The 26,691-nt window shown below is 43.5% G+C and overlaps 1 protein-coding gene across 1 annotated transcript in view; it reads left to right on the top strand.

The window, feature by feature from the left end:
• LOC141084891 (B-cell receptor CD22-like) overlaps positions 1–26,691 on the top strand; it is a 67,918-nt gene that overhangs the window by 5,262 nt on the left and 35,965 nt on the right. The window contains exon 5 of the mRNA XM_073569845.1: positions 24,504–24,591. Within this exon, the coding sequence (XP_073425946.1) occupies positions 24,504–24,591 (88 nt within the window). The remainder of the gene's footprint in view (positions 1–24,503; positions 24,592–26,691) is intronic.

Below are 26,691 nucleotides of genomic sequence, written 5' to 3'. Positions count from 1 at the left end.
TCTTTAAATAGGTGCTAACTTTTGTGATTAATATTGTGTTTTGAAGCGATATACCCCATTTGATTAGTGGTTTAATATTATTAAGGACTTTTTGCGTGATCATAAAATTGAGACAGTATCGGAAAAGTTGGTGGAATAGCACTAACCCCTTCACCACCTTGGGTTTTACCATTTATTAGCTTCAATTTTTTGCTCCCCTTCTTCCCATAGCCATAACTTTTTTATTTTCCCTTCAATATGGCCTTTTGAGGACTTGTTAATTTGTGGGATAAGTTGTACTTTTAAATGGTTTTACCATATAGTGTACTGGAAAACTGGGAAAAAATTTCAAAGTGTGGTGAAATTGCAAAAAAAGTGCAATTCCACAATGTTTTTTGATTTTTTAGGATGTTCACTAATTGCAAAAACTGACCTGCCATTATTATTATCCAAGTCATTACAAGATCATAGATAAAAAAACATGTATGGGTTCTTTTTTATTTAAATGGATAAAAGAATCCAAGTAACAGTGCAAATGGTAGCCACCACTCACATCTTTTAAAAGAATTGCCTTAATGATACAGTTGTATAAAAGGCACAAAATAGGGTTGAACGTAACAGCATAAAAATTAAAGAGGCAGAAAAGAAATATCCGCCGAGCTTTCAGGCAACATGTTTCAGACCTGCATGGTCCTTTGTCAAGCCAAAAAGTACCCTATTTTACTGACTATCCATTAATTTTGGATGGTTGCAAACCCCGATTCGGTAGAGAGCATATGCTAGCCCATTTGGTTTAGTAATACAGAAATATTATTATCTATATACATAAAAATGAATGTATGTTTGTATGTATGTATCAGCCACGCACTCTCCACACCCAATCACTAAGCATCTTTCATTTGCCCAGAGCTGTTTAAAAGAAGCTGAGCTGTGATTGGTTGCTATGAGCAACAGTTTTCCCACTCCACAACACCTGAGCAGACACTGACTGGGTGAGAGAAATCTAGCATCCCTGGGAACATAAGCTCCCAGCCATTGTCTGCCCCCCAGAAAGGAGCAGAGAGAACATGATAGAAATGAGTCACCCCCTCCCATGCCCATATACCCATCACACATCCTCCATCCCCTAGTCCCATAGGCACATCTTCCCTCTTAAAGGGATCTACGGTATGGAAGTGAGGACAAATCCCTCAGTGGTCTAGTTCTGACCCCAGGCCCCTCTTAAAGGGATCCCCGGTATGGAAGTCAGGGCAAATCCATTCAGCGCTCTGGTTCTGACACCAGGACTCTCTTAAAGGGATCCCTGTTATGGAAGCTAGGACCATTCCACTCAGCGCTCTGGTTCTGACCACAGACCTCTCTTAAAGGTATCCCCGGTATGGAAGTGAGGGCAAATCCACCCTGCGCTCTGGTTCTGACCCCAGACCCCTCTTAAAGGCATCTCCGGTATGGACGTCAGGGCAAATCCACTTCAGCGCTCTGGTTCTGACCTAAGACCTCTCTTAAAGGGATCCCCGGTATGGAAGCTAGGACCGTCCGTTCCACTCAGCGCTCAGGTACTGACCCCAGGCTCTCTTAAAGGGATCATTGGTATGGAAGTTAGGGCAATTACACTCAGCACCCTGGTTCTGACCTCAGGCCCCTCTGAAAGGGATCCAAGGTATGGAAGTGAGGACAAATCCACTCTGCGCTCTGCTTCTGACCCCAGGCCCCTCTTAAAGGGATCCCCGGTATTGAAGTGAGGGCAAATCCACTCTGCTCTCTGGTTCTGACTCCAGGCCCCCTCTAAAGGGATCACCAGTATGGAAATGAGGGCAAACCCACTCTGCGCTTTGGTACTGACCCCAGGCCTCTCTTAAAGGGATATTATGGGTAGTTGTCCAGTGGCTCTGAAGGGAGGATGCAGGATATTAGTGGCAATAGTCTGGTGGCTCTGACGGGATGATGTGGGATATTATTTCGTGTCATCTGCAAATATTGAAATTCTACTCTCTATGCCCCCTACAAGGTCATTAATAAATATGTTAAAAAGAAGCGGGCCCAAAACTGACCCCTGTGGTACCCCACAGCTAACCGTGACCCAGTCCGAGTGTGCTCCATTAATAACCACCCTTTGTTTCCTATCCCTGAGCCAGCTCTTAACCCACCTACACATATTTTCCCCTATCCCCATTGTTCTCATTTTATGTATCAACCTTTTGTGTGGCACCGTATCAAAAGCTTTTGAAAAGTCCATGTACACCACATCCACTGCATTCCCTTGGTCCATTCCGGAACTTACCTCTTCATAAAAGCTTATCAGATTAGTCTGACAGGACCGGTCCCTTGTAAACCCATGTTGATATTGGGTCATGAGGTTATTCTTCTCCAGATACTCCAGTAGAGTATCTCTTAGAAAACCCTCCAGGATTTTACCCCCAGTTGAGGTTAAACTTACTGGCCTATAATTTCCAAGTTCAGTTTTTGTCCCCTTTTTGAATATTGGCACCACATTTGCTATACGCCAGTCCTGTGGTACAGACCCTGTTATTATGGAATCTTTAAAGATTAAAAATAATGGTCTATCTATGACTGTGCTTAATTCCTGCAGTACTCGGGGGTGTATCCCAACCGGGCCCGGGGATTTGTCAATTTTAGTGATTTTTAGATGCCGCCGTACTTCCTGCTGGGTTAAGCAGGTGACATTTAATGGACATTTTTATCCCTGATCATGTTATCCGTCATGGGATTTTCTTGTGTAAATACTGTTGAAAAAAGTCATTTAGCATATTGGCTTTTTCCTCATCCTCATCCACCATTTCACCCAGACTATTTTTAAGGGGACTAACGCTATCATTTTTTAGTTTATTACTATTTATGTAGTTAAAGAATATTTTGGGATTATTTTTACTTTCTCTGGCAATGAGTCTCTCTGTCTCAATCTTTGCTGACTTGATTTGCTTTTTACAGAATTTATTTAATGCCTCATCACTACCTACTTGCTTTAATTCTCTAAATGCTTTATTTTTATCTCTTATTGCACCCCTTACAGCTCTATTTAGCCATAGTGGTTTCCTCCTATTTCTCGCATGTTTATTCCCATACGGTATATATTGTGCACAGGTCCTATTCAGGATGCTAATAAACGTCTCCCATTTTCTTTGTGTATTTTTATGTCTCAGGATATCATCCCAGTTAATTGCACCGAGATCATCTCTCATCCGTTGGAAATTTGCTTTCCTGAAGTTTAGAGTCCTTGTAACCCCTCTACTACACATCTTATTAAAGGATACATGAATACTTATTAATTTGTGATTACTATTACCCAAGTGACCCCTAACCCTTACACTTGATATGCGGTCTGGCCTGTTAGTTAATATTAGGTCTAGCAGTGCCCCCCTCTTGTTGGGCCCTGAACCAGTTGTGAAAGGTAATTGTCTCTCATAGTTGTCAAAAACCTATTACCTTTGCTGGAACTACAGGTTTCGGTTCCCCAATGTTTTTCAGGGTAGTTGAAGTCCCCCATAATAATGACTTCTCCTTGAGTCACTGCTTCATCTATTTGCTTTATGAGGATATTCTCTGTTGCTTCCATTATTTTTGGAGACTTATAACAAACCCCTATTAGTAATTTATTATTTTCCCCCCTCCCCTTATCTCTACCCACAGGGACTCTACATTTTCATTAGATTCATATATATTATCACGAAGGATGGGTTTTAAGGATGATTTTACATATAAACACACACCTCCCCCTTGTTTATTTGTACGGTCATTTCTGAACAGACTATAGCCCTGTAAATTAACCGCCCAGTCAAGGCTCTCGTCCAGACATGTCTCAGATATCCCCACCATGTCATAATTATGTTCCAACAACATTAACTCCAATTCCTCCATTTTGCTGGCGAGGCTTCTGGCATTATTAAACATGCACTTTAGGTATCTCTCTGTACCTCTATTCTTTCTTAAATTATTAACTGTTCTAACCCCACCCCCCTTGCCACCCCCACCTCCAATTTCATTATTTGTGCCCAGGTCTCTATCTGCACTATCTTCCCCTCCTATAAAAGGAATACCCTCCCCCGTCCCTAGTTTAAAAACTCCTCCAGCCTTCTAGCCATTTTCTCCCCCAGCACAGCTGCACCCTCCCCATTGAGGTGCAGCCCGTCCCTAGCGCAGAACCTGTAGCCAACTGAGAAGTCGGCCCCGTTCTGCAGGAACCCAAACCCCTCCTTCCTACACCAATTCCTGAGCCACTTATTAACCTCCCTAATCTCCCGTTGCCTCTCTGGCGTGGCACGTGGTACAGGAAGTATTTCCGAAAATACCACCTTGGAGGTCCTTGCTTTAAGCTTACAGCCTAATTCCCTGAAATCATAGTAGTCCGGTGGCTCTGATGGGATGATGAGGGATATTAGTGGTAATAGTCTGGTGGCTCTGATGGGATGATGTGGGAGATTAGGTGGTAGTAGTCCGGTGGCTCTGATGGGATGATGTGGGATATTAGTGGTAGTAGTCCGGGGGCTCTGATGGGATGATCTTAGGGGTAGTAATCTGGTGGCTCTGGCTGATGGGATAATGTGAGATATTAGGGGTAGTAGTACGGTTGCTCTGGCTGATGGAATGATGTGGGATATTAGGGGTAGTAGTCTGGTGACTCTGGCGGGATGATGTGGGATATTAGGGGTAGTAGGTCGGTGTTTCTGGCTGACCTTGATCATGTGGGATGATAGTAGGTGTAGTTGTCTGGTGGCTCTGGCTGACGGGATGATGGGGGATGTTAGGGGTAGTAGTCGGGTGGCTCGGATGGGATGATTTAGGATATTAGGGGTAGTAGTCCGGTGGTTCTGATGGGATGATGTGGGATATTAGGGGTAGTAGATCGGTGGATCTGGCTGACCTTGATCATGTGGGATATTAGGGGTAGTAGTCTGGTGGCTCTGGCTGACGGGATGCTGTGGGATATTAGAGGTAGTAGTCCGGTGGCTCTGGCTGATGGGATGATGTGGGATACTATAGTAAATGTGGCTATGCGGAGTGGGTGGGGATATACACTCAGATTTACATATATATAGATATAATCATGATAATTTGTTATAACTAACTGTAGCTAGTTACTATGCCAGGGCAATACCGGGGTCTTCAGCTAGTACTAATAATAATAATGCTGAAAATGGTTACATTGCAGACTGCTGTGTAGGCTCTGTGTACTGGAATACCAGTAAGAGTGCCAATATTTACAACATTCAACTAGATGTAGCATTGCAACTAAACCATTAAGTAATGTAAGATGGTAGACTAGTCTTATGAAATATGTGTTCTTTTACAATACATGGATGGCTTATGGATGCATTAAAAGAGGAATACAAGCTAGCACACACAGTGTTATGTTCTGGGAACTTGATCTTGTAAGAAACTTTGAATCCTGGCATTTATGTCAATATGACATAAACTACATACCTAAACAATCTACTGTCAAAATACACTCCCTTCATGACAGTGGTAATTTTTAGTAGCAATGGCCTTTTTCAGAAGAATAGTGCATCCAGCCAAACTGCAAATATTGTCGAGGAACGAATGTGAGGCGCATGAAAAAAGATCAAGACCTTGATGACTAGTCATTAAATTTTCAGACCTCAATTAGATTGAACATAAAGGATATGCCATTGTCTTGGTGTCAGATACCACAGGACACTAAGCAGTCTTATGAGGGCCATATCTCAACAGGAAAGGGCTGTTTTGGCAGCAAAATAAGGAACTGCACCATATTTATATAGATAGTATATTAGTTTTGCTTTTTGGTTGATCCATGTAATTCTGAATGCAAACTGCAGAGTTACAGTACCTAAAACCCAATTACCGTATATACTCGAATATAAGTCGAGTTTTTCAGCCCCCTTTTTGGGCTGAAAAAGACCCCCCTCGACTTATATTCGGGTCACGGTTCAAACTTACCTGGTCCCCGTCGTCTCCGCGTTCCCCGGTATGTGTCTGCGGTCCCCTGCAGCCTGTCAGTGTCCCGGCGGCGTTACAAGTCGCTGTTCGCCGCTCTCTCCCAGCGCGCTGCTCTCTCCCGTCCTCCGGCAGTGACGTGCAGGGGGCGCGATGACGTGGATAGCACGCGCCCTCTGCCTGAGTCACTGAAGAGCCGGTAATGCTCAGGAGCAGCTGTCAGCAACGGAGGTGAGTATATAGTGGGTTTTTTTTTTTTAATTCCAGCAGGGGCAGCAGCAACATGATAGGATTACGGTACCGGTAATCCTATCACTTGGCCAATAAATCATGGACTGTGCAGCATTTATGGGGGCATATGTTCTGCAGCATTACGGTATTTGGGCCACCATTACTCACTGTGCAGCATTTATGGGGGCATACCTGTTGTGCAGCATTACGGTATTTGGGCCACCATTACTCACTGTGCAGCATTTATGGGGGCATATGTTCTGCAGCATTACGGTATTCTTATCTTTTTTTATTTTTGAAATTTACCAGTATCTTCGGCAATTCCCACCCTAGACTTATACTTGAGTCAATAAGTTTTCCCAGGTTTTTGAGGCAAAATTAGGGGGGGTCGACTTATACTCGAGTATATACGGGTAATCTCTATTTTCCTTCTTTTTATTAAATCCTGCTCAGTTTTTGATATAGCACTGAAAATTATCATAACAGGAGTCTATCAGTGCAAAATGATTCTTTAAAGTAAGTAAATGTCATCATAGATGAGCTTTATCTGTGAAGGAGCATGTTAGGGTTGGCGGATTGCACTAAATAAAATATAAAATAAAGTGCAATCGCAACCCGGGGTCCACCGTGCAGAAGTGAAACCTGCTGCTAGTGTGAAAGATGACGGAACAAACCACCAAGCATTCACCTTACACACACTGTGTTAAACGTCACACAGTGGGATAGGAACACTGCGTACCAAGGTCTGTTACTTCACAGAGCAGTACTGCACTAAGTATGTTAAGTACTATACCCTGTTACTGTCACAGGAAAGTTAGCAACTGGACTGAGCTAGCTCTGCAACTAAACTGTGTTATCCGCACACACGAATGAAGCAGATACTGAGCCGATAGAAAGAACTCTTATGACTCTAGGAACAATACCCTGTTGCCTTCATAGAGAAGTATAGCATAAGGGATGAGATTGCTCTATAACTGAACTGTGCTAACCCCACACAGGAATGAAACAGATGCTAAGCCAAGTGGCAAGTTACCCTAGTCCTGATACTACTAAACCTGTGCCTGACCGGCACCCAAAGCATGCAGCAAACTAAAGACAGGGCACGAGCCCTGCGTACGAAGACACATACGTGTGCAATCTGCCTGCCGACATGTACACTCATTGAGCATAAAATGACACATGCAGACAGAGTGGTAGAGCAACCACTCACACACACCAAACATAAATGACACTAGAGCGCCCGCGTGCGCTGCCAAGAGCCTTTTAAATGCTAGGTTCAACTCCAAACACTAATGCCCAGTCGGTCAAGGCACTGCCCATGGGCCAATCTGTAGCTGCCACATCACCAGGGCAGCTAACGTCCGATGACCAATAAGAAGATGCCACATCACGGACATGCTCATTAAGGTGATCTCTGGACTTAGGCTACTTTCACACATCAGGTTTTCGGCATCAGGCGCGATCCGGCGTCGTCCCGGTATGCCGGATCCGGCAAATGTTTTGTAAAACCTGATGTGCCGGATCCGGTTTTCTGCCGGATCCGTCTTGTTCTTGACAGACAAAACCGGATCCGTCTCATCCGGTTCATCCGTTTTTCTATCCGTTTTTCGACGGATTACGCCGGATCCGGTTTTTAAAATTGACCCTTGTGGCCTTCCGAACGGGATTGGCTACTGGAAAACTATATATAGCATGTTCCTACAGCCCTTCTTTGACAGGTTGTAGAGGAGAAAGTGCAGGTTGGAGAGAAGAGCAAGTTACTGGTGAAGATGGATGTTGTCATTGGAAATATTTTGAAGAATTTGGCGGATTTTATAGCGGAGGCGAATCGTTTGAGGGTGATTGTTCTGGAGAAGGAGAGAGCGAGACAGCAGCGCATCAGGCATCGTAGACGACGTTTGTGGATCCACCCCATCACAGCCAAGAGAATGACGCGTGGGGTCTATTCTACACTCTGCATGGACCTTCGACGAAACCCGGATAAATTTTTTGGATATGTTCGGATGAAAATGGAGAATTTTGATTACTTGGTGGAGCGCATTGCACACCTCATAAGAAAAGTGGACACCTATTGCCGCTTCTCTGTTTCACCCGCAGAGCGTCTGATGGTGACTTTAAGGTAAGCCACATTTATTGGATGTGATCGCATCAGAGCAAACTTTCACTGCAATCTTGTTGGTGGTAGTTTGTATCTCCAAGTGTTATAGCTCAGTTTTGGTATGTAATGCTGTGATTTAAAACTATTTATTGTATTTTAATTCCCCACAGATTTCTTGCAACTGGAGAATCCCTTTCGTCACTGCATTTCCAGTACAGACTCAGGATTTCCACCATATCTGGAATTGTGAAGTACACATGCCGTGCACTGTGGGACTCCTTAGCTGAAGAGTTTTTACCAGAGCCCACAACAGAGAGGTGGATTGAAATTGCTGACAAGTTTCAACAGATATGTCAGTTTCCCAACTGCTTGGGCGCTGTGGACGGGAAACATATCCGCATTGTAAAGCCAGCCGGATCGGGATCGGAATATTTCAATTACAAGAAATATTTTTCAATTGTCCTCATGGCCATCGCTGACGCGGAATACAAATTTATTGCGGTTGATATTGGGGCCTATGGCCGCTCCAATGACTCTCAAGTTTTCAAACTGTCTGCCATGGGGCGTAAACTGTATGGAAACACCTTCCAGTTCCCACCACCTAGACCGCTGCCGCAAACATCTGGTCCACCTATGCCATTTGTCTGTGTAGGGGATGAAGCCTTCCAGCTGTCAGAACACCTTTTGAAACCGTACTCTAGCAGAGGATTGACAAGACCAAAACGCATTTTTAATTACCGCCTCACAAGAGCAAGAAGAATGGTTGAATGTACCTTTGGTATTCTGACAGCCAAATGGCGGGTCCTATTGACTGCGATCAACCTCAAGACAGAAACTGTGGACGAGGTGATCAAAGCTTGCGTGGTACTCCACAATTTTGTTATCTGCAAGGAACCAATTTCCATTGAGGACACCTCTGAAGAAACCACCTTGCAAGATTACCATGACATTACCACTAGAAGTTCTGTGACGGTTTCAGTAATGAGGGACAATTTTGCACTATACTTTATGTCACCTCAAGGCAGAGTACACTGGCAGGATGACAGAGTGTGAAAGATTTGTGCCCTAACCAAACTTGTGTACCTTCTGTACCAACAGTATATACCTTTGCCAACCAAAGTTGGCTATCTTGTCATGGTCTCTATTTTTAGCTTTAGGCCACAGGTGTGTACCTGGTTGTGTTTTATGCAAAGTATTTCACCTTTTAACAAAAGTTGTGTACATTGTTAGGAAATCACCAACAATAAACACAACTTTTCAGGTGAAATACTTTGCTTCAAACACAAACAGGAACACAACTGTGGCAAAAAGCTAAAATTTACCCACAGTTATATACCTGGTTTTGAATACCTTTTTACCTTTTAAATACCCTGTATTTAACCTTTTTTTTAAACATATTTCGCTGCAGAAAGAAATGACAGACAACCAGTGTAAACAATAATTTAACTTTTATTTAAAATATTTTTTTTTTGTAAACTGTTTTTAAAGTTAAAAAAACTTTTTTAATAAAGGTTTGAAACCAACCAAATGGGCATTTTTATTACAAAAAAAACATTATAACTCGGTGTAGTGTGGGGTGGAAATACTGCTGGAGGGGCTGCGGGACACTTCGACAATAGGAGTGTGGAGAGAGGACTGGGATCGTGGTGGGGAAGAAACAGTTAGAGGTGATGGTGTGGAAAAAGCTACAGAATGGGTGGACATGTGGGAGGCAGAAGAGGTGGTGGGTGGTGGAGTGGAGGGTTGGGCAGGGACTGTAGGAGCAGATGATGTTGATGGAAAGTTGTATGGGGAAGGAGTTTGGTACGGGGAAGGAGTTTGGTACGGGGAAGGAGTTTGGTACGGGGCCGGTTGCTGGAAGTGGGGAGATGTCTGGTACTGGGGAGGTTGCTGGTACTGGTGAGGTTGCTGGTATGTAATAGGAGGGGGAGGATGGAAAGTGGCTGGAGGGGGTGCAGATGTAATAGGAGGGGGAGGATGGAAAGTGGCTGGAGGGGGTGCAGATGGAGGAACTACAGTGGTGGGAGGTGGAGGTTGGGAGGTAACCTGCTGTAGAGCACCGTGGCACGAATGCATTACATGCATCTGCTGGGTAGGAGATAGTGTTGCCATGCGCTCCACAACAGACCTGAAAAAGTTGTGGTTTGGCGAAGATCTTGCTTCTGAATGCATGGTTTGCAGAAGTGTCTTCACCTCCAGAATGCTGGAGTTGATCTGCTGAAAGCCTGCGGAGATTTGCTCTGACAAGACTTTTAGACAGTTCTGGAAAGATGCATTCAGATGCAAGAACTCTGGCGCATAACTCTTTTCCTGACCCCTCTGCCGCTGCCGCCCAGTACCCGCAGGTGTACTAGAGGTGGCAGGGGCAGAAGGGTGGGGTAAAGGGAAAGTGATCTCCTCACCAGCAGCTTCATGTAATGTAGGCGGCCACGATGCTCCTGTGCTGGTGGATGGGACAGATGGGTCGAATGTGTGGGAAGGCTGGGAAGGTGCAGATGTACTGGGGCGGTCGAAGTATCCCTCGGTGCCGGTCTCCTCAGGGATCGCCTCAGAAGGGTCCAATTGTGCAGGCTCCCGAGTGCTGCTCACCGTGCTGTGGAATAAAGAGAAAAAAAAAACAATTAAAATAGTGACATGGTATGGCCCTGGCTGAAAAAAAAAAGTTACATCTAAACATTTTTTGTCACATGTGGTGTGTAATATTTACCTTCTGGTGAGCATTGTTTCCCGGAGGAACGACAGGGCTCGTGCATACTTGTACTTGCTCCTGCGTCCTCCAGATCCACTCGGGGGCCCGCATCTCTTTATTGAACTCCTTCTTGAAGCGATCCCTCACAGACCGCCACCGCTTCACAATTCTCTCCCCTGAAACGAGAAAGGACAAAGTGGTTAGTATACAACATCAGTGTTTCCCAAACTCCAGTCCTCATGGTCCCCAGGGGTCATGTTTTCAGGATTTCCAAAGTAAATAGAAATCCTGAACACATGATCCGTGGGGACCACGAGGACTGGAGTTCGGGAAACACTGGTTTAAATCAAGCAACTGGTACTGTATATACTTACGCTCTTTAATCTGGGCCCGAGCTTCGAGGTCCTCCCAGCGGTCCACAAGGAGCGAACAGATTTCCTCCCAGAGTCGTCGGGTAATGATAAGGTCAGCATGGCGGCGGTCAGCCATATTCCAGAGCGGCTCCCTTTCTCTGACGAGATCGATGAGGTGGTCCACATTGAGTCCTCCATCCTCACCGTCAGAGTCGGGAGCACGCTGTGAAGGCTGTTAAAGAAAAAGACAAAAATAACATAATTAGCCTCCACAAAAGAAATGAAATAAAAAGTGCAAAAAAACAAAGCAAAAATATTTATACTTACACGCTGGTGACCGCCGCGTTGCTGTCGCCGACGACCCTGGGAGGCACTGCGAGGACCTCTTGGCCGAGCACCAGATTGGGAACACTAGAGAAGAAAACAAAAAATGTTATGTCTTTGGATGTAGGCATTTGTTTGCTGTGTGTGGTCTGCAGAACATTGTTTTCTATGTGTTGTGTGTAGTGTGATGTTGTGTTTCTGCGTTTGATGCAAAAAACTTACCAATTGTGAGCCCACTCCAAGTGTCTGTCCACCCCTTCCTTCTTCTTCTGGGAGCTCCTCTTCATCTTGTGATTCCTGTTTTGAAATAAAAGGCAATGAATAGACATATATTACAGAGATGATGGATTTTGGAAATAAAAACTTACCGTCAAACGCTGACGATGCGAGGGAGGGCTCCCAGAAGATGATGTGCTGTCTTCCTGGTGGCCAGACTCCATGGCTGTGGGTGGTGTTCCAGCTGCTGCCATTGCTGCTGCTGCTGCTGCATCTATTGGGCGGCTGTTGAATAAAGAGAAACAAAGGGCCAATGAATATCTTGATATTCAATAGCCCTAGTTTGGAGGAATGGGGGATTTGATAATTACCGTCTCTCATCTGCTGCTGGACTCCCCTCCCGTTGTTCAGCATGCTGCTCCATTTGGGGTGGTGCTGATGGTGCTGCTGCAGATGTCTGCTGCCTTCTCCTGCTCCTGGTTCTTGGCTTGGGTGGCATGTTGGGTGTGTCTGAGGGTCCCACTGTCTTGCTTTTATATATGTCTTGTGGGCAGAGCTACTGAGCATGCTCAGACCAAAAAAAACGGATCCGGCCACCGGATCCGGCTGTCGCCGGATCAGGCGCATTGCGGCGCTCATAGGCTTTCATTGTATGAAAAAGCCGGACACGCCGGATCCGGCGTGTCCGGCTTTTTCGCCGGAGACAAAAAACGTTACAGTAGCCGTTTTTTCCAGACGCCGGATCGCGTCACATTGCCGGATCCGGCGAAAATCGGATGAAACGCATGGCCATCCGGCTCGATCCGGCTCTAATGCAAGTCAATGGGGGGGAAACCGGATCCGGCATTGCATTTCGCCGGTTCCGGTTTCTGTCAAAAGCGCCGGATCGCGCCTGACGGCGAAAACCTGATGTGTGAAAGAGGCCTTAGATTCCAGAGTGCAAGGCTGCTCCTGCATATCACTGGTTACCATAGACTTGACTGGAGAGCCAGCAGTAAGCAAACATACTGTATACCACAAGCCTGAGCAAAACACTGGGACCAACGTCTATGTTGAGCAGCAACTGCAGCAGCCAGACCTGAATGAGAGACCACAGTACCAGATAATGCTTGGAATCTATCCCACGCAGCAGGAGAGTCCCGATGCCTAACAATACCCACCCCTCTGCTGATGTTTGCCACGCTCGAAGGCTGCAATAAGTTAAGGGGCACAAATGCACTCAATAGGCTCCCAGGTCCTATCCTCTGGTTCATGATCCTTCCAGTCAACCAAAAAAAAATTTTTGACGAGCATCACCTTGGACTTAACAATAGCATTGACCTCAAAATCATCCGACGACATATCCGAACCCTCAGCAGGAGTCCCAGAAAACTGGGCCATATAGATAGGTTTTAAAACAGACACATCAAAAAATGTCAGTGATATTCAAGTGCGGTGGAAGACTGAGACAATAAACTACAGGATTCAACCTGCTCTAAAACCTTTAACCCCTTAACCCCCCGAGGGTGGTTTGCATGTTAATGACCTGGCCAATTTTTACAATTCTGACCACTGTCACTTTATGAGGTAATAACTCTGGAATGCTTCCATGGATCCCGGTGATTCTGACACTGCTTTTTCGTGATATATTGTACTTCACGTTAGTGGTAAAATTTCTTTGAAATTACTTGCGTTAATATGTGAAATAAAAACAGAAATTTGGCAAAATTTTTGAAAATTTCACAATTTTCCAACTTTGAATTTTCATTCTTTCCCACATGTCTACTTTACATCAGCACAATTTTGGAACCAAAATTTTTTTTTGTTAGGAAGTTATAATGGTTTAAAGTTGACCAGCGATTTCTCATTTTTACAACACCATTTTTTTAAGGGACCACATTACATTTGAATTCACTTTGAGGGGTTTATATGATAGAAAATACCCAAAAGTGACACCATTCTAAAAACTGCACCCCCCAAGGTGCTCAAAACCACATTCAAGAAGTTTATTAACCCTTCAGGTGCTTCACAGGAATTTTTGGAATGTTTAAACAAATGATCATTTAACTTTTTTTCACAAAAAATTTACTTCAGATCCAATTTTTTTTACTTTACCAAGGGTAATAGGAGAAATTGGACCCCAATACTTTTTGTGCAATTTGTCCTGAGTAGGCTGATACCACATATGTGGTGGTAAACTTCTGTTTGGGCACACGGCAGAGCTTGGAAGGGAAGCTGCACCGTTTGACTTTTTTAACGCAGAATTGTCTGGAATTGAGATCAGACAACATGTCGCATTTAGAGAGCCCCTGAAGTGGCAAACCAGTAGAAACCCCCCAATTTTAACTCAAGCCTTAACCCCAACACACCTCTAACCCTAATCCCAACCCTATCCATAACCCTAACCACAAACCTAACCCTAATCCCAACCCTAACGCTAACCCGAACTTTAGCCCCAATCCTAACCCTAGCTTTAACCCCAACCCTAATCCCAACCCTAACCCTAATCCCAACCCTAACATTAACTTTAGCCCCAACCCTAACCCCAACCCTAACACTAATTCAAAAATAGAACTAAATACTTTTTTAATTTTATTATTTTTTCTTAATTAAGGGGGTGTTAAAGGGGGGATTTGATTTACTATTTATAGCAGGTTTTTATGTTTGGCAGCTGTCACACACTAAAAGATGCTTTTTATTGCAAAAAATAGTTTTTGCATCACCACATTTTGAGAGCTATAATTTTTTCCATATTTTGGCCCACAGAGTCAAGTGAGGTCTTGTTTTTTGCGGGATGAGTTATCGTTTTATTGGTACCATTTTTATTCCGATTTTTGTGAGGCAGAATGAACAAAAACCAGCTATTCATGAATTTCTTTTGGGGGGGCGATTACACCGTTGTGGTAAAATTGATAAAGCAGTTTTACTATTCGGGTCAGTACAATTACAGCAATACCTCATTTATATCTTTTTTACGTTTCAACGTTTTTATACAATAAAAACTGTTTTATATAAAAATAATTATTTTTGCATCGCTTTATTCTGAGAGCTGCAACTTTTTATTTTTTTTGCTGATAATGCTGAATGGGGGCTTGCTTTTTGCATGACAAGATTATGTGTTCAGTGGTACTATGTTTATTTTTATCCATCTTTTTGATCGCACGTCATTCCACTTTTTGTTCGGCGGTATGATGATAAAGCATTGTTTTTTTTATTTTTTGTAATGGTTTTCCCTAAAGTGGTTAACTAGTGGAACAGTTTTATAGGTCGAATCGTTACGGACATGTCGATATTAAATATGTGTACTTTTATTGTTTAGATTTTTTTTCTATTCAAATATTTATTTATTGCTTGAATAAATATTGATTTTTTACTATTATTTAAAATATTTTTACATTTATTTAAAAAAATTTGTTTATTTAATTCTTACTTTTACACTTTGTCCCACTTTGGGACTCTCATTTTGGGCAGGCTGATTGCTTCTACAGCATGCAGATCTGCATGCTATAGAAACTGTCAGCGCTGTATGCATTTTACACTGACCTGTGAGACTTCCTGACATGCACCGCACATGACAGGAAGTCTCTCAGGCCTGGCAACTCGGATGTCATCTTCACAACATCAGATCTCCATGGCAGAATTCAGGACCCTGAGTCACGCGGCGGGGTCTCTGACCCAAAGGCAGAGGGGCTGTCAGAGCTGACAGCCCATCTGCCTGCTCCTAGATCATGTTTGATTGCAGTGTTCTGGGGGTTAAAGTGCCGGAAGCAGTCCGAGACCACTCCTGGCACTCAGAGCCAGGTGTCCTCTGTGAGAATCAGCAGACACCTCACTGCGATCAGCCGCGCTTCCCTCGTGAGTGCGGCTGATCGCCTATGACATACTATCCCATCCATGGGAGTTAGGTTCCAGGGCACATGGACGGGATAGTAAATCATCTGGCAGAAAGGGGTTAAAGGACCTAAGTAGCGGGGAGAAAATTCAGTGGACTCTACATGCAACTTGATGTTGCAAACTGACAGCCACTCTAAATCTCCCGGGGCAAAGACTGGAGTGGGACGATGATGTGCGTCATTGGAAGCCCTCATTCTCTCCTTTGACACTTTAATTGCATCCTGCATGAGGTCACAGATGTCACGAGCCTCCACTGCTCAGTCCACCACCCTAGGGTTGGAAGACTAGACGGTCATGGGCACAGGGACATGCGGATGTTGACTGTAGTTCAGGAGAAAAGGAGTCTGCCCCATGGAATCAGAGATGGCATTGTTTAGAGAAAACTATGCCCATGGACCAGTTGTCATGCCTGGTGGACACAAAATAGATAATTGATTTGAGGTAGATATATGAGGAAAAGGAACCAGGGTTACCATTTTGGAAAAATGACCAGTGACAACCCAAATTACCCTATTATTATGGGACTTAGGCAGGTCCACTATAAAGCCCATCCCGACCATCTCCCAGGGCCTATCTGCCACAGGCAAGGGATAAAAAAAAGCCTGCTGACACGAGACACAGGCTAGCACGTAATCATTGATATCGCGCACCATCCGAGGCCACCAATAAGACCTCTCTAGAAGTTCAGATGTCCTTTTGATGCCAAAATGACCACCCAATTTGGAGGTGTGTGCTCATGAGAACCTCCGACTGCAGATTAAGTAGTACAAAAGATTTACCTGGAAGTACCTGCTCCAGAGACATCGGTGTCACAATTAATAGGCTCTCCAAAGGGACTATTAGACGTGGCTCGTCCCCATCCTCGGACGAGACTACTGAACTAGACAGGGCATTGGCACGTAAATTCCTCTCCTCAGAAAAAAATGGATGGTAAAATTGAACCGGGAGAGGAATGGCGAGAATTCAGCCACTGAGCCATTGAGCAGTATGTAGGTGAGGGCTACCAATGGATCTGCTAATGTGGAGAAGTGGGGAATGAACTGGTGGTAATAATTAATGAAACCTATAAAGTGCTGCACCGGTTTAAGGGAATGAGGTTCCTGCCAGTTCAACACCGACTCCAGCTTGACAGGGTCCATAGCTAAACCCTTGCACCCAAGAAATGGTAAAGACTCCTGCTCAAACACGCACTTCTCCAGTTTGGCAAAAAGAGAATTGGCGCATAAGAGCTCAAAGACTCAACACACATCTTTATGATGAGTGTCAACATCTGGGGATTTGATGAGTATGTCATCCAGATATATTACCACAGATGTGGATAACAATTAAAAAAAGATGTAATTTACAAACTCTTGAAAGATTTGGGGGGGCATTACAGAGACCGAACGGCTTGACCAAGTACTGTGTATCACTGGTTCCCATAGACTTGACTGGAGAGCCAGCAGTAACCAAACGTATACCACAAGACTGAGCAAGACGCTAGGACCGACGTCTGTCCTGAGCAGCAACGGGAGTGGCCAGACCTGAATGAGAGACCACAGTGCCAGATAATGCTTGGGATCTATCCCACGCAGAGGGAGAATCCTGAAGCCAGCAGAGCTTATCTCTGATTCCAAAATCCTCTGGCTACTTTTTAAGAAAATGGTGATTCAAGTAATATGCAAATAAGTTGCTCAGTGCACAATAGGCAGTCTACAGCACCATCTCTCATTGAATCTGGATAACATGCTCTTCCCTCTGCTTTATTGCTTAACAGTGTTGGTTTAGGTAAAAATTAGATTATAATAAAAGGCTTGTTCACTAATATGATGTTGATGACCTTTCCTTGTATGAGATATCAATGTCAGATGGGTGGGGGTCCATAATCTGCAACCCCCATTAGTTATCTGTTACATACTCTGTTACTTACTCCACCAGTGGCTAGTAGTGATGAGCGAGTACACGCTTTTTTTTTTAAACATCTTTTTATTGAATTTTAAAAGCAGCAAGAAAAACGTAGAAAACTGTAAGGTATATGTAACAGAGCATTTGGTTACAAGGAAATCATTTGGTTATTAATCAGTTACAGGTTGTATGGCATTTGATTTCAATCAAAATCTCTTTTCGTGTACAGCTATTGTGTCCTAATAAAAAGAAAACAGATTTCCTTACAATATGGCTGTGCTGTTCTAATTCCAAAATTTTGTTCATTTCAAAGAATTAATGCCTGTACACATAAACCTATTTCTTTAAAGTTATAACGTAGTAGTGAAGAAGGTGAAGGGGGGAGAAAAGGATAGGGTGATAGGAGAGTCTTCCATCCAGGGGGTAAGGTGGAGATGGCATCTAATTCCAATTTAAAACAGAAGGCTTATAGGGATAGTAGTGTGAGTCACATATTAGATGTCTCACCCTTTAATCGAAATCTAAGATCCCCTTCCACAGTACTTCAGTTACTCGGTGCTCCTGAACTTCGAATATTCATCGTTTTCTCTATATGATACCCATGGGGCCCAAGTCTCCTTAAATTTAGCAGTCGAAAGCTGTGTAAATGCCACTATTTCTTCTATATAATAGAGCTGATCGACTTTTTGTAACCACGCTGAGAGACTCGGACTGTTTTGGGAGTGCCAATACGGAGGTATAAGTAATTTGGCAGCCGCTACCAAGAATAGCAATAAAGATTTTTACTTTGCTTGCGGGAAGTCACTAGGGACCAATTGAGGAAGATTAGCTTCGGCTGTAGTGGTTTTGTAAGACTGCATAGTTTAGTTGTAATTCTGATAACTTCCCCCCAAAATGGCCTTATTTTATCACAAGACCACCAGAGGTGGAGAAACTTCCCCCTCATCAAAGCGCATCTCCAGCAGGTTGGTGGGATGCTAGGGCACTATACAAGAGTAGCCACCGGAGTGGTATACCATCTTGTGATGACCTTGTATGAGTTTTCTTGAACTTTAACACAATTGGATGGGCCATATGAGTTTTTGCAAATACGTTCAACTTCCCAGTCCTGTAGCTCAATGCCTAATTCTTTCTCCGAGTATACTCTTTGCTTGAGTTTTCCGGAGAATGCTCGGGTGTCCTCCGAGTATTTTGGCGTGCTCAGAGATTTAGTTTGTGTCAATGCCGCTGCATGATTTGCGGCTGCAATACAGCCTGAATACATATGAGGATAGCCTGTTTATTAGCAGCAGCAGCAGCCGCAAATCATGCAACTGCGTCAACACAAACTAAATCTCCGAGCATGCCAAAATAATCGGAGGACACCCGAGCAATGAGTATACTCGCTCATCACTAGTGGCCAGGTAAAAATATCATATAGCGCTGAACACCACAGATCTGTAAATCTGTTAGTGGCTGCTCCCTAGTGCCCCAAGCCAATAAACAGTATGATGGAATAGTAATGTGTTTTGCACTGCACACTCTTTACATCCGGCTCCTGCCAGAACAGGTAATAGCTGATCAGTTAAGGTGTCAATTGTTAGACCCTGACAGATCTGATGGAAAAATATCTCCTACCTAGAGGTGCATGCTGACCTGATAGACATTCTCTCTAACCTAGTTAAAAAACTATCCCCTCCCTAGAGGTGCTTACTGATCTGATAGATATCAACTCTAACCTAGTTGAAAAATATCCCCTCCCTAGAGGAGCTTACTGATTTGATAGACATCCACTCCAAACTAGTTGAAAACTATTCCCTCCCTAGAGGTGCTTGCTGATCTGATAGACATCCACTCTAACCTAATTGAAAAATATCACCTCACTAGAGGAGTGTGCTGATCTAATAGAATTCCACTCTAACTTAGTTGAAAAATATAATCTCCCTAGAGGAGCTTGTTGATCTGATAGACGTCCACTCTAAGGCCTCTTTCACACATCAGTTTTTTGCCGTCAGGCGCGATCCGGCTTTTTTTTGTAAAACCGGATCCGGCAAAATGCAATGCCGGATCCAGTTTTTCCCCATTGACTTGCATTAGCGCCGGATCGCGCCGGATGGCATTGCGTTTCATCCGTTTTTTGCCGGATCCGGCTACTTGTCTCATTCCGGCGTCTGGAAAAAACGGCTACTGTAACGTTTTTTGTCTCCGGCGAAAAAGCCGGAAGCGCCGGATCCGGCGCTTCCAGCTTTTTGCTACAATGAAAGTCTATGGGCGCCGGAATGCGCCGGATCCAGAAAATAATAATAATAATAATAATAATCTTTATTTATATAGCGCCAACATATTCCGCAGCGCTTTACAGTTTAACAGTTTCAAAACACAAGTCATAAGTAACAACGCTAACAATACAATAATTAAAGCAAAATAAGACGAAATAAGACGACCCTGCTCGTGAGAGCGTACAATCTACAATGAGGTGAGGGAGATACAGAGTACAGGTGTGTATTTACAATGGTGTATTTACAATGAAGGTCCAGCCATCTTGCAGGAGTGAAGGATGGATGGAGATAGTGAATGGGCTACGCACGCACACTTACACAGAGAATGACTTTGATTAGTGAATGTGATAGGCCGCTCTGAACAGGTGTGTTTTGAGGGCGCGCCTAAAACTATGCAAATTGTGGATAGTCCTGATTTCTTGGGGGAGAGCATTCCAGAGGATAGGAGCAGCACGGGAGAAGTCTTGGAGTCGGGAGTGGGAGGTACGGATTAGTGCAGAGGTTAGTCGAAAGTCATTTGCAGAGCGCAGCGATCGGCTAGGCCGATAGACAGAAATGAGAGAAGAGATGTAAGGGGGTGCCGCACTGTGGAGAGCTTTGTGGGTGAGAACAAGTACTTTGAATTGGATCCTATAATGAATGGGCAGCCAATGTAAGGACTGGCGAAGAGCGGACGCGTCCGAGTACCGATTACCCAGATGGACGATCCTGGCTGCTGCATTGAGTATGGACTGGAGAGGGGATAGTCGAGTGACGGGGAGGCCAATTAATAGAGCGTTGCAGTAATCCAGGCGAGAGTGGATCAATGCAACAGTGAGGGTTTTTGTTGTTTCCATAGTGAGAAAAGGGCGGATTCTAGAGATGTTCTTTAGTTGTAAGCGGCAAGAGCGGGCAAGGGATTGTATATGGGATGTAAAGGAGAGATTGGTGTCAAACATAACACCCAGACACCGCACCTGCTGCCGGGGTGTTATTGTGGTACCACCTACGGAGAAGGAAATGTCAGATTTAGGGAGGTTAGTAGACGGCGGGAGCAGAAGAAGTTCAGTTTTGGAGAGGTTGAGTTTCAGATAGAGAGCGGACATGATATTGGAGACTGCGGACAGACAGTCACTGGCGTTCTGTAGTACAGTGGGGGTAAGGTTGGGGGAAGACGTGTATAGTTGTGTGTCATCAGCATAAAGATGGTACTGAAAGCCAAATCTGCTGATGGTCTGTCCAATTGGGGCCGTGTAGAGAGAGAAAAGAAGGGGGCCAAGGACTGAGCCCTGAGGTACCCCGACAGCAAGAGGAAGAGGAGATGACGTGGAGCCAGAGAACAAAACACTGAAGGAGCGGTCAGAGAGATAGGAAGAGAACCAGGAGAGTGCAGTGTCCTTAATGCCTAGTGACTGGAGCCTAGAGAGTAGGAGATGGTGGTCAACAGTATCGAAAGCTGCAGATAGGTCAAGAAGAATGAGCAGAGAGTGGTCACCGTTACGTTTTGCTGTCAGAAGGTCATTGGTCACTTTGATGAGTGCAGTTTCAGTCGAATGTAGGGGGCGGAAGCCGGACTGTGAAGGGTCTAGAAGGGACGTTTTGCTGTCAGAAGGTCATTGGTCACTTTGATGAGTGCAGTTTCAGTCGAATGAAGGGGGCGGAAGCCGGACTGTGAAGGGTCTAGAAGGGAGTGAATGGAGAGGTAACGGGTAAGGCGGGAGTAAACTAGGTGTTCCAAAAGTTTAGAGATGAAGGGGAGATTGGAGACTGGTCTGTAGTTGTTTGTGCAGGATGGGTCGAGAGCAGGTTTCTTTAGTAGTGGAGTAACGATGGCGTGTTTGAAGGAGGATGGGAAAATGCCCGAGGAGAGGGAGAGATTAAACATTGTAGTTAGGTGGGTTGTGACGACTGGAGAGAGAGACTGGAGGAGATGTGAGGGAATGGGGTCGGTAGTGCATGTAGTCGGACGAGAAGAAGAGAGGAGTCTGGAGACTTCTTCTTCTGTTATGGGATCAAATGTGGAGAGTGAGCCAGGGGAGGTGTAGGAAGGGATGGGAGTCACAGCACTTGGTGGTTGGGAGCAGATTTCTTGACGGATATTATCTATTTTTTCTGTAAAGTGGGAGGCCAGGTCATCAGCACAAATGTCTGTGATAGGGGCTTGTGCTTTTGGCCTGAGGAGGGAGTGAAAAGTGTCAAAAAGTTTCTTGGGGTTGTTGGCTAGTGAGGAGATCAGGGTGGTGAAGTAGGTCTGTTTGGCAAGGTGAAGGGCAGCGTTATAGGTTCTTAACATAAATTTGAAGTGGATGAAGTCTTCTGGTGTGCGGGTTTTTCTCCATAGGCGTTCAGCACTCCTGGAGCATCGCTGGAGAAGTTGAGTTTGCGATGTGAGCCAGGGCTCTTTTACTCTGTGTTTGGAGGTTCTGAGGGTGAGGGGAGCTACTTGGTCAAGGGTGCTTCTAAGAGTGTCATTGTAGTGATGAACAGCCAGATTAGGACAGGAAAGAGAGGAGATTGGGGACAGAGATGAGTGTAGGGAATCTGAAAGTGTCTGAGGGTTAATAGCTTGTAGATTTCTGACTGTGTGGTAGGTAGGAATGAGCTGGGGTGGGCGAGGATTTGTGAGCATGAAGGAGAGAATGTTGTGGTCAGAGAGTGGAAGCGGTGAGTTGTTTAGGTGGGAGATTGAACAGAGCCGGCAGAAGACCAGATCAAGGGTGTTACCGTCCTTATGTGTCTCAGAGGTTGAAAGCCGTGAGAGGCCTAGAGAGGTGGTTAGTGATAGAAGCTGGGATGCAGATGTGGAATTAGGGCTGTTAATGGGGATGTTGAAGTCTCCCAGGATGAGGGTTGGTAGTTCTGAGGACATGAAGTGTGGCAGCCAGGCTGAAAAGTGGTCAAGGAAGAGCCTGGGGGCCGGTATATGACCGCTACCCTGAGGGAGAGGGGACAGAAGAGCCTGATGGTGTGGACCTCAAAAGAAGGGAATAAGAGTGATGGGACTGGGGGGATGACCTGGAAAGTGCATTGTGGGGACAGGAGTATGCCAACTCCACCACCAGGTTTGTTTGTGGGTCTCGGGGAGTGAGAGAATTGTAAGCCACCGTAGGAAATGGCAGCAGGAGAGACAGTGTCAGAATCCTGAATCCAGGTTTCAGTGAGGGCCAACAGATTAAGAGAGTTGTTCAGAAAGTAGTTGTGTAGGAAAGGAAGCTTGTTACAAGCAGAGCGTGGATTCCAGAGGGCACAATTAAAAGATTGAGATGAGGGAGTGCAAGTAATGTTAATCAGATTATTGTGGTTTCGATATGAGGTAGGGTAGGGGTCGAGGTTGGGGGATGGTGGACCAGGGTTGGGGGAGATGTCCCCTGAAATCAGTAGGAGAAGGAAGATAAAGAGCCAATAGTTGTTGGAATTGTAAGTAGTTTTTTTCTGCGATGTGTTTGGGCAAGATGGGCTGAGGTTTCTCAGGAAGGTGAGGAGTGTGTGGGAGCTGTACATGGGAGAGGGAAGTATTGAGGGGCTGATGTGTATGAGTCGTGATGGAGGGGGGATAGGGTGATGAATGTGGATGGCAAGGGAACACAGGAGGATAAAAATGAAGCACATGGTTAAAGGGGAGAGCAAAGTGTGGGTTACCTGACTCCTGCCCTGACTAACTGCCATGTATAACTGCCGTTTTGCTGGATGCTTATCTTCTGTGATGCTTTGCTTATGGGATGATTGCGTGCTGTACCCCACACTGCGTGCTTCCCCTTAGCAACTACTACATATATAGGCCACACTACAGGGTCAGGAGAGAGGGAATGTGGGAGATGGAGAAAAAGACGGATCCAGCCACCGGATCCGTTTTTTTAAGTCTGCGCATGCTCAGATCCAATTGGCCAGCCCCCAGGAAACAGATATAACCTGCTAGACGGATCCAGCAAAAAAACGGATCTGTCTCTACAGTTCTCCAAAATTTATGCCGGATCCGTTTTTTCTAAAAATAGCCGGATCCTGCCTGACGGCAAAAAACTGATGTGTGAAAGTAGCCTAACTTAATTGAAAAATATCACCTCCCTAGAGGAGCTTGCTGATATGATAGCGACTCTAACCTAGTTGAAAAATATCACCTCCCTAGAGGAGCTTGCTTATTTGATAGACATCCACTCTAACCTAATTGAAAAATATCACCTCGCTAGAAGAGCTTGCAGATCTAATAGACATCCACTCTAACCTAATTGAAAAATATCTCCTCCCTAGAGGAGCTTGCTGATCTGATAGACATCCACTCTAACCTAGTAAAAAACTATCACCTCCCTAGAGGAGCTTACTGATCTGATAGATATCAACTATTACCTAGTTGAAAAACATTCCCTCCCTAGAGGAGCTTACTGATTTGATAGACATCCACTCTAACCTAGTTGAAAAATATCCCCTCCCTAGAGAAGCTTTTTGATCTGATAGCAGCCACTCTCACCTAGTTGAATAATATCTCCTCCCTAGATGAGCTCACTGTTTGGAAAAAAGATCACATGAGATAAAAATTATAATGATAATGGTAAGGATGAAAATACTGGTAACAATAAATAAAATGATGCCAATAATTGCAACAGTGGTGATGTTAATGTTTGTGTTAGTTATGCAAATGTAGATGGTGGTAAAATAAAGATAATTAGAAAAAGATGCATCTTATATTTTTACAGCTGATCAGAAGACAAATAATTTTATTGGACCAGTTATTGGAGTCATTTGTATCATTCTACTTTTGGCAATCATTTTCATCATCTGGAGGTATAGTACAATCAGGTTTCAAATACTAATAATGAGTAAAGCAAATCAGAGAATTATAATTTTTTTTGTATTTTATGAGAGTTTGTAACAGAAATTTGTAGTCAAGGATAATTACCATACTTTTTTTAAATTAATATTTCAAAAACCAATTGCAGCGTAAAGCTGGTCATAATATTATCAAACTGCTAAAATTCTTTTTTTCTTTCTTTGTTGTTTAAGTCTGACAACTAGGTCATTTAAGATATATTCCCTAAAATCCAAAGGTTGTGATACATTAAAAAAATAGGATTTTTTTTTCAAATATCATACAGTCCTTTCAATTATTTTTTTTACCCTTCTCGTTGTCTTTTTCACCTGTCTATTTGAAAGAAAGTATCTGCTTAATCATTTTTCTTAGCTTAGTGTAAACATTTTATTTATGGCATAACAGAACATTTAAGAGGAATTTAAGATATTTTGCAACATGAAAGCAACAAGTGAATACCAACTTTTTATCATTTCCTCATTAACTAAGCAAAAATCACTTGTTAACCTCTTGGAAAAAAAATGAACTTCTGCTTTTTACAACTTATTTGTAGGTCTTAATATGTTTCTATAACTAGTTAGTGTATGACCCTTCATACCACAACCTAAACAATAGTTGATTTATTCCAGAGATCATTTTTTTGTTACTTGGGCTTTTTTTAGCCATGTTTTCATCTGTTTAATTTTGTTCATAAATCAGTAAAAATAAAAACTATTTTACAAAGAGAAAGTTTCATTCCTTCTTCCTTCATGGAGCCCATAGTTACTTTTTCCTTGCCTATAGTTTAAATACAAAATTCTCAGAAACCTCCTTGGTTTTCAGAAAGCCACTTGATGTAAAACTGGAAATTTTTAATGTTGAAAAGTGATGTTCCTGAATTAAATCTTTATGGGCAGGGTTCCAACGTGTTTCTACTAAGAGAAAAAGACTTGTGGCAACATTCAAGATTTTTCTTTAAAGAGTAGCCATCATTTTCACTTTTATTTCATATTAATATTTATTTCAATAGTACACAGAAAAATACAAAACTTTGCAATATAACTTATCCAAAAAAATCTTTTTTTCCGCCTTTATTGCTATTTAATTCTCAATTTTTAGATAAAACCTCAACATTTGTATGCAGTGAATAAAGATTTTACCATTACTAGGATAAGAGATGACAGTTGGCACTTATGAGATTCAATGGAGATGTTAGAGGGGAGGAGCTAAAGGCAAAGGCAGAGGATAAAGAAGTGAATTTCTCTTATAAGATCTTTTACAATAATCATATGAACTATGATTTGCAGCGAGTGAAAAACGTATTGAACATATCATCAACTTTATAAATCTATTTCTAAAGCTGCTATTGACATGAAATTCTCATCAGATGTCGGTAACAACCCATCCAATCCACACTGGCAAAGAAATTACACCATAGATGTCGGTAAATTCAGTTAAGTATAAAAATGAGAAATGACGCAACGAAAAGTATTGAACACATGAAGAAAGAGATGTGCAAAAAGCCCTGGAAAGTCTGGACACCAACTTTAATTTATCAGTAATTAGAAAGCAATCCTGCCAGTTAGTGAAAAAAATGTCATCTGGTTCAGCTGATGACCTATAAAATGGGAAATAGTATTTAACACAGTAACTGAAATTTACTTAATACTTCCTGCAAGAGCCGTTGTTGGTGATGAAGCTTCAAGATGTCTCTTGTATGGAGAAACTAGCTTCTGTAGGCTCCTTCTTGAACTCAGAGATTTTGTTCCTTCCATACAATTTTTATTGGATTTGGGACCCGTGATTGGTTCTGCTATTGTAGCAGCTTTATTTTTTTTATGAGACCAGTTGAGAGTTTCCTTGGCTGTGTGTTTGGGATCATTGTCTTGCTGAAATGTCCAACCTCTTATAATCTTCATCATCTGGGTAGATTTCAGCATTTTTTTATCAAGAATATCTTGGTACATTTGTCTATTCACCTTTCCTTCAATTACATGAAGTTTACTACTGCGGTATGGTGGAAAACAGCCCCATGCCATGATGTTCCCACCTCCAAATGACACTGTTGGTATGGTGTTTTTGGGGTGATATGCAGC

Source organism: Dendrobates tinctorius, unplaced genomic scaffold, assembly GCF_039654945.1.
Source record: "Dendrobates tinctorius isolate UK_male_01 unplaced genomic scaffold, ASM3965494v1 ptg000028l, whole genome shotgun sequence".
Taxonomy (NCBI): domain Eukaryota; kingdom Metazoa; phylum Chordata; class Amphibia; order Anura; family Dendrobatidae; genus Dendrobates; species Dendrobates tinctorius.
The sequence above is the reverse complement of the archived record's forward strand: the minus strand, read 5'-3'. Positions and strand labels throughout refer to the sequence as shown.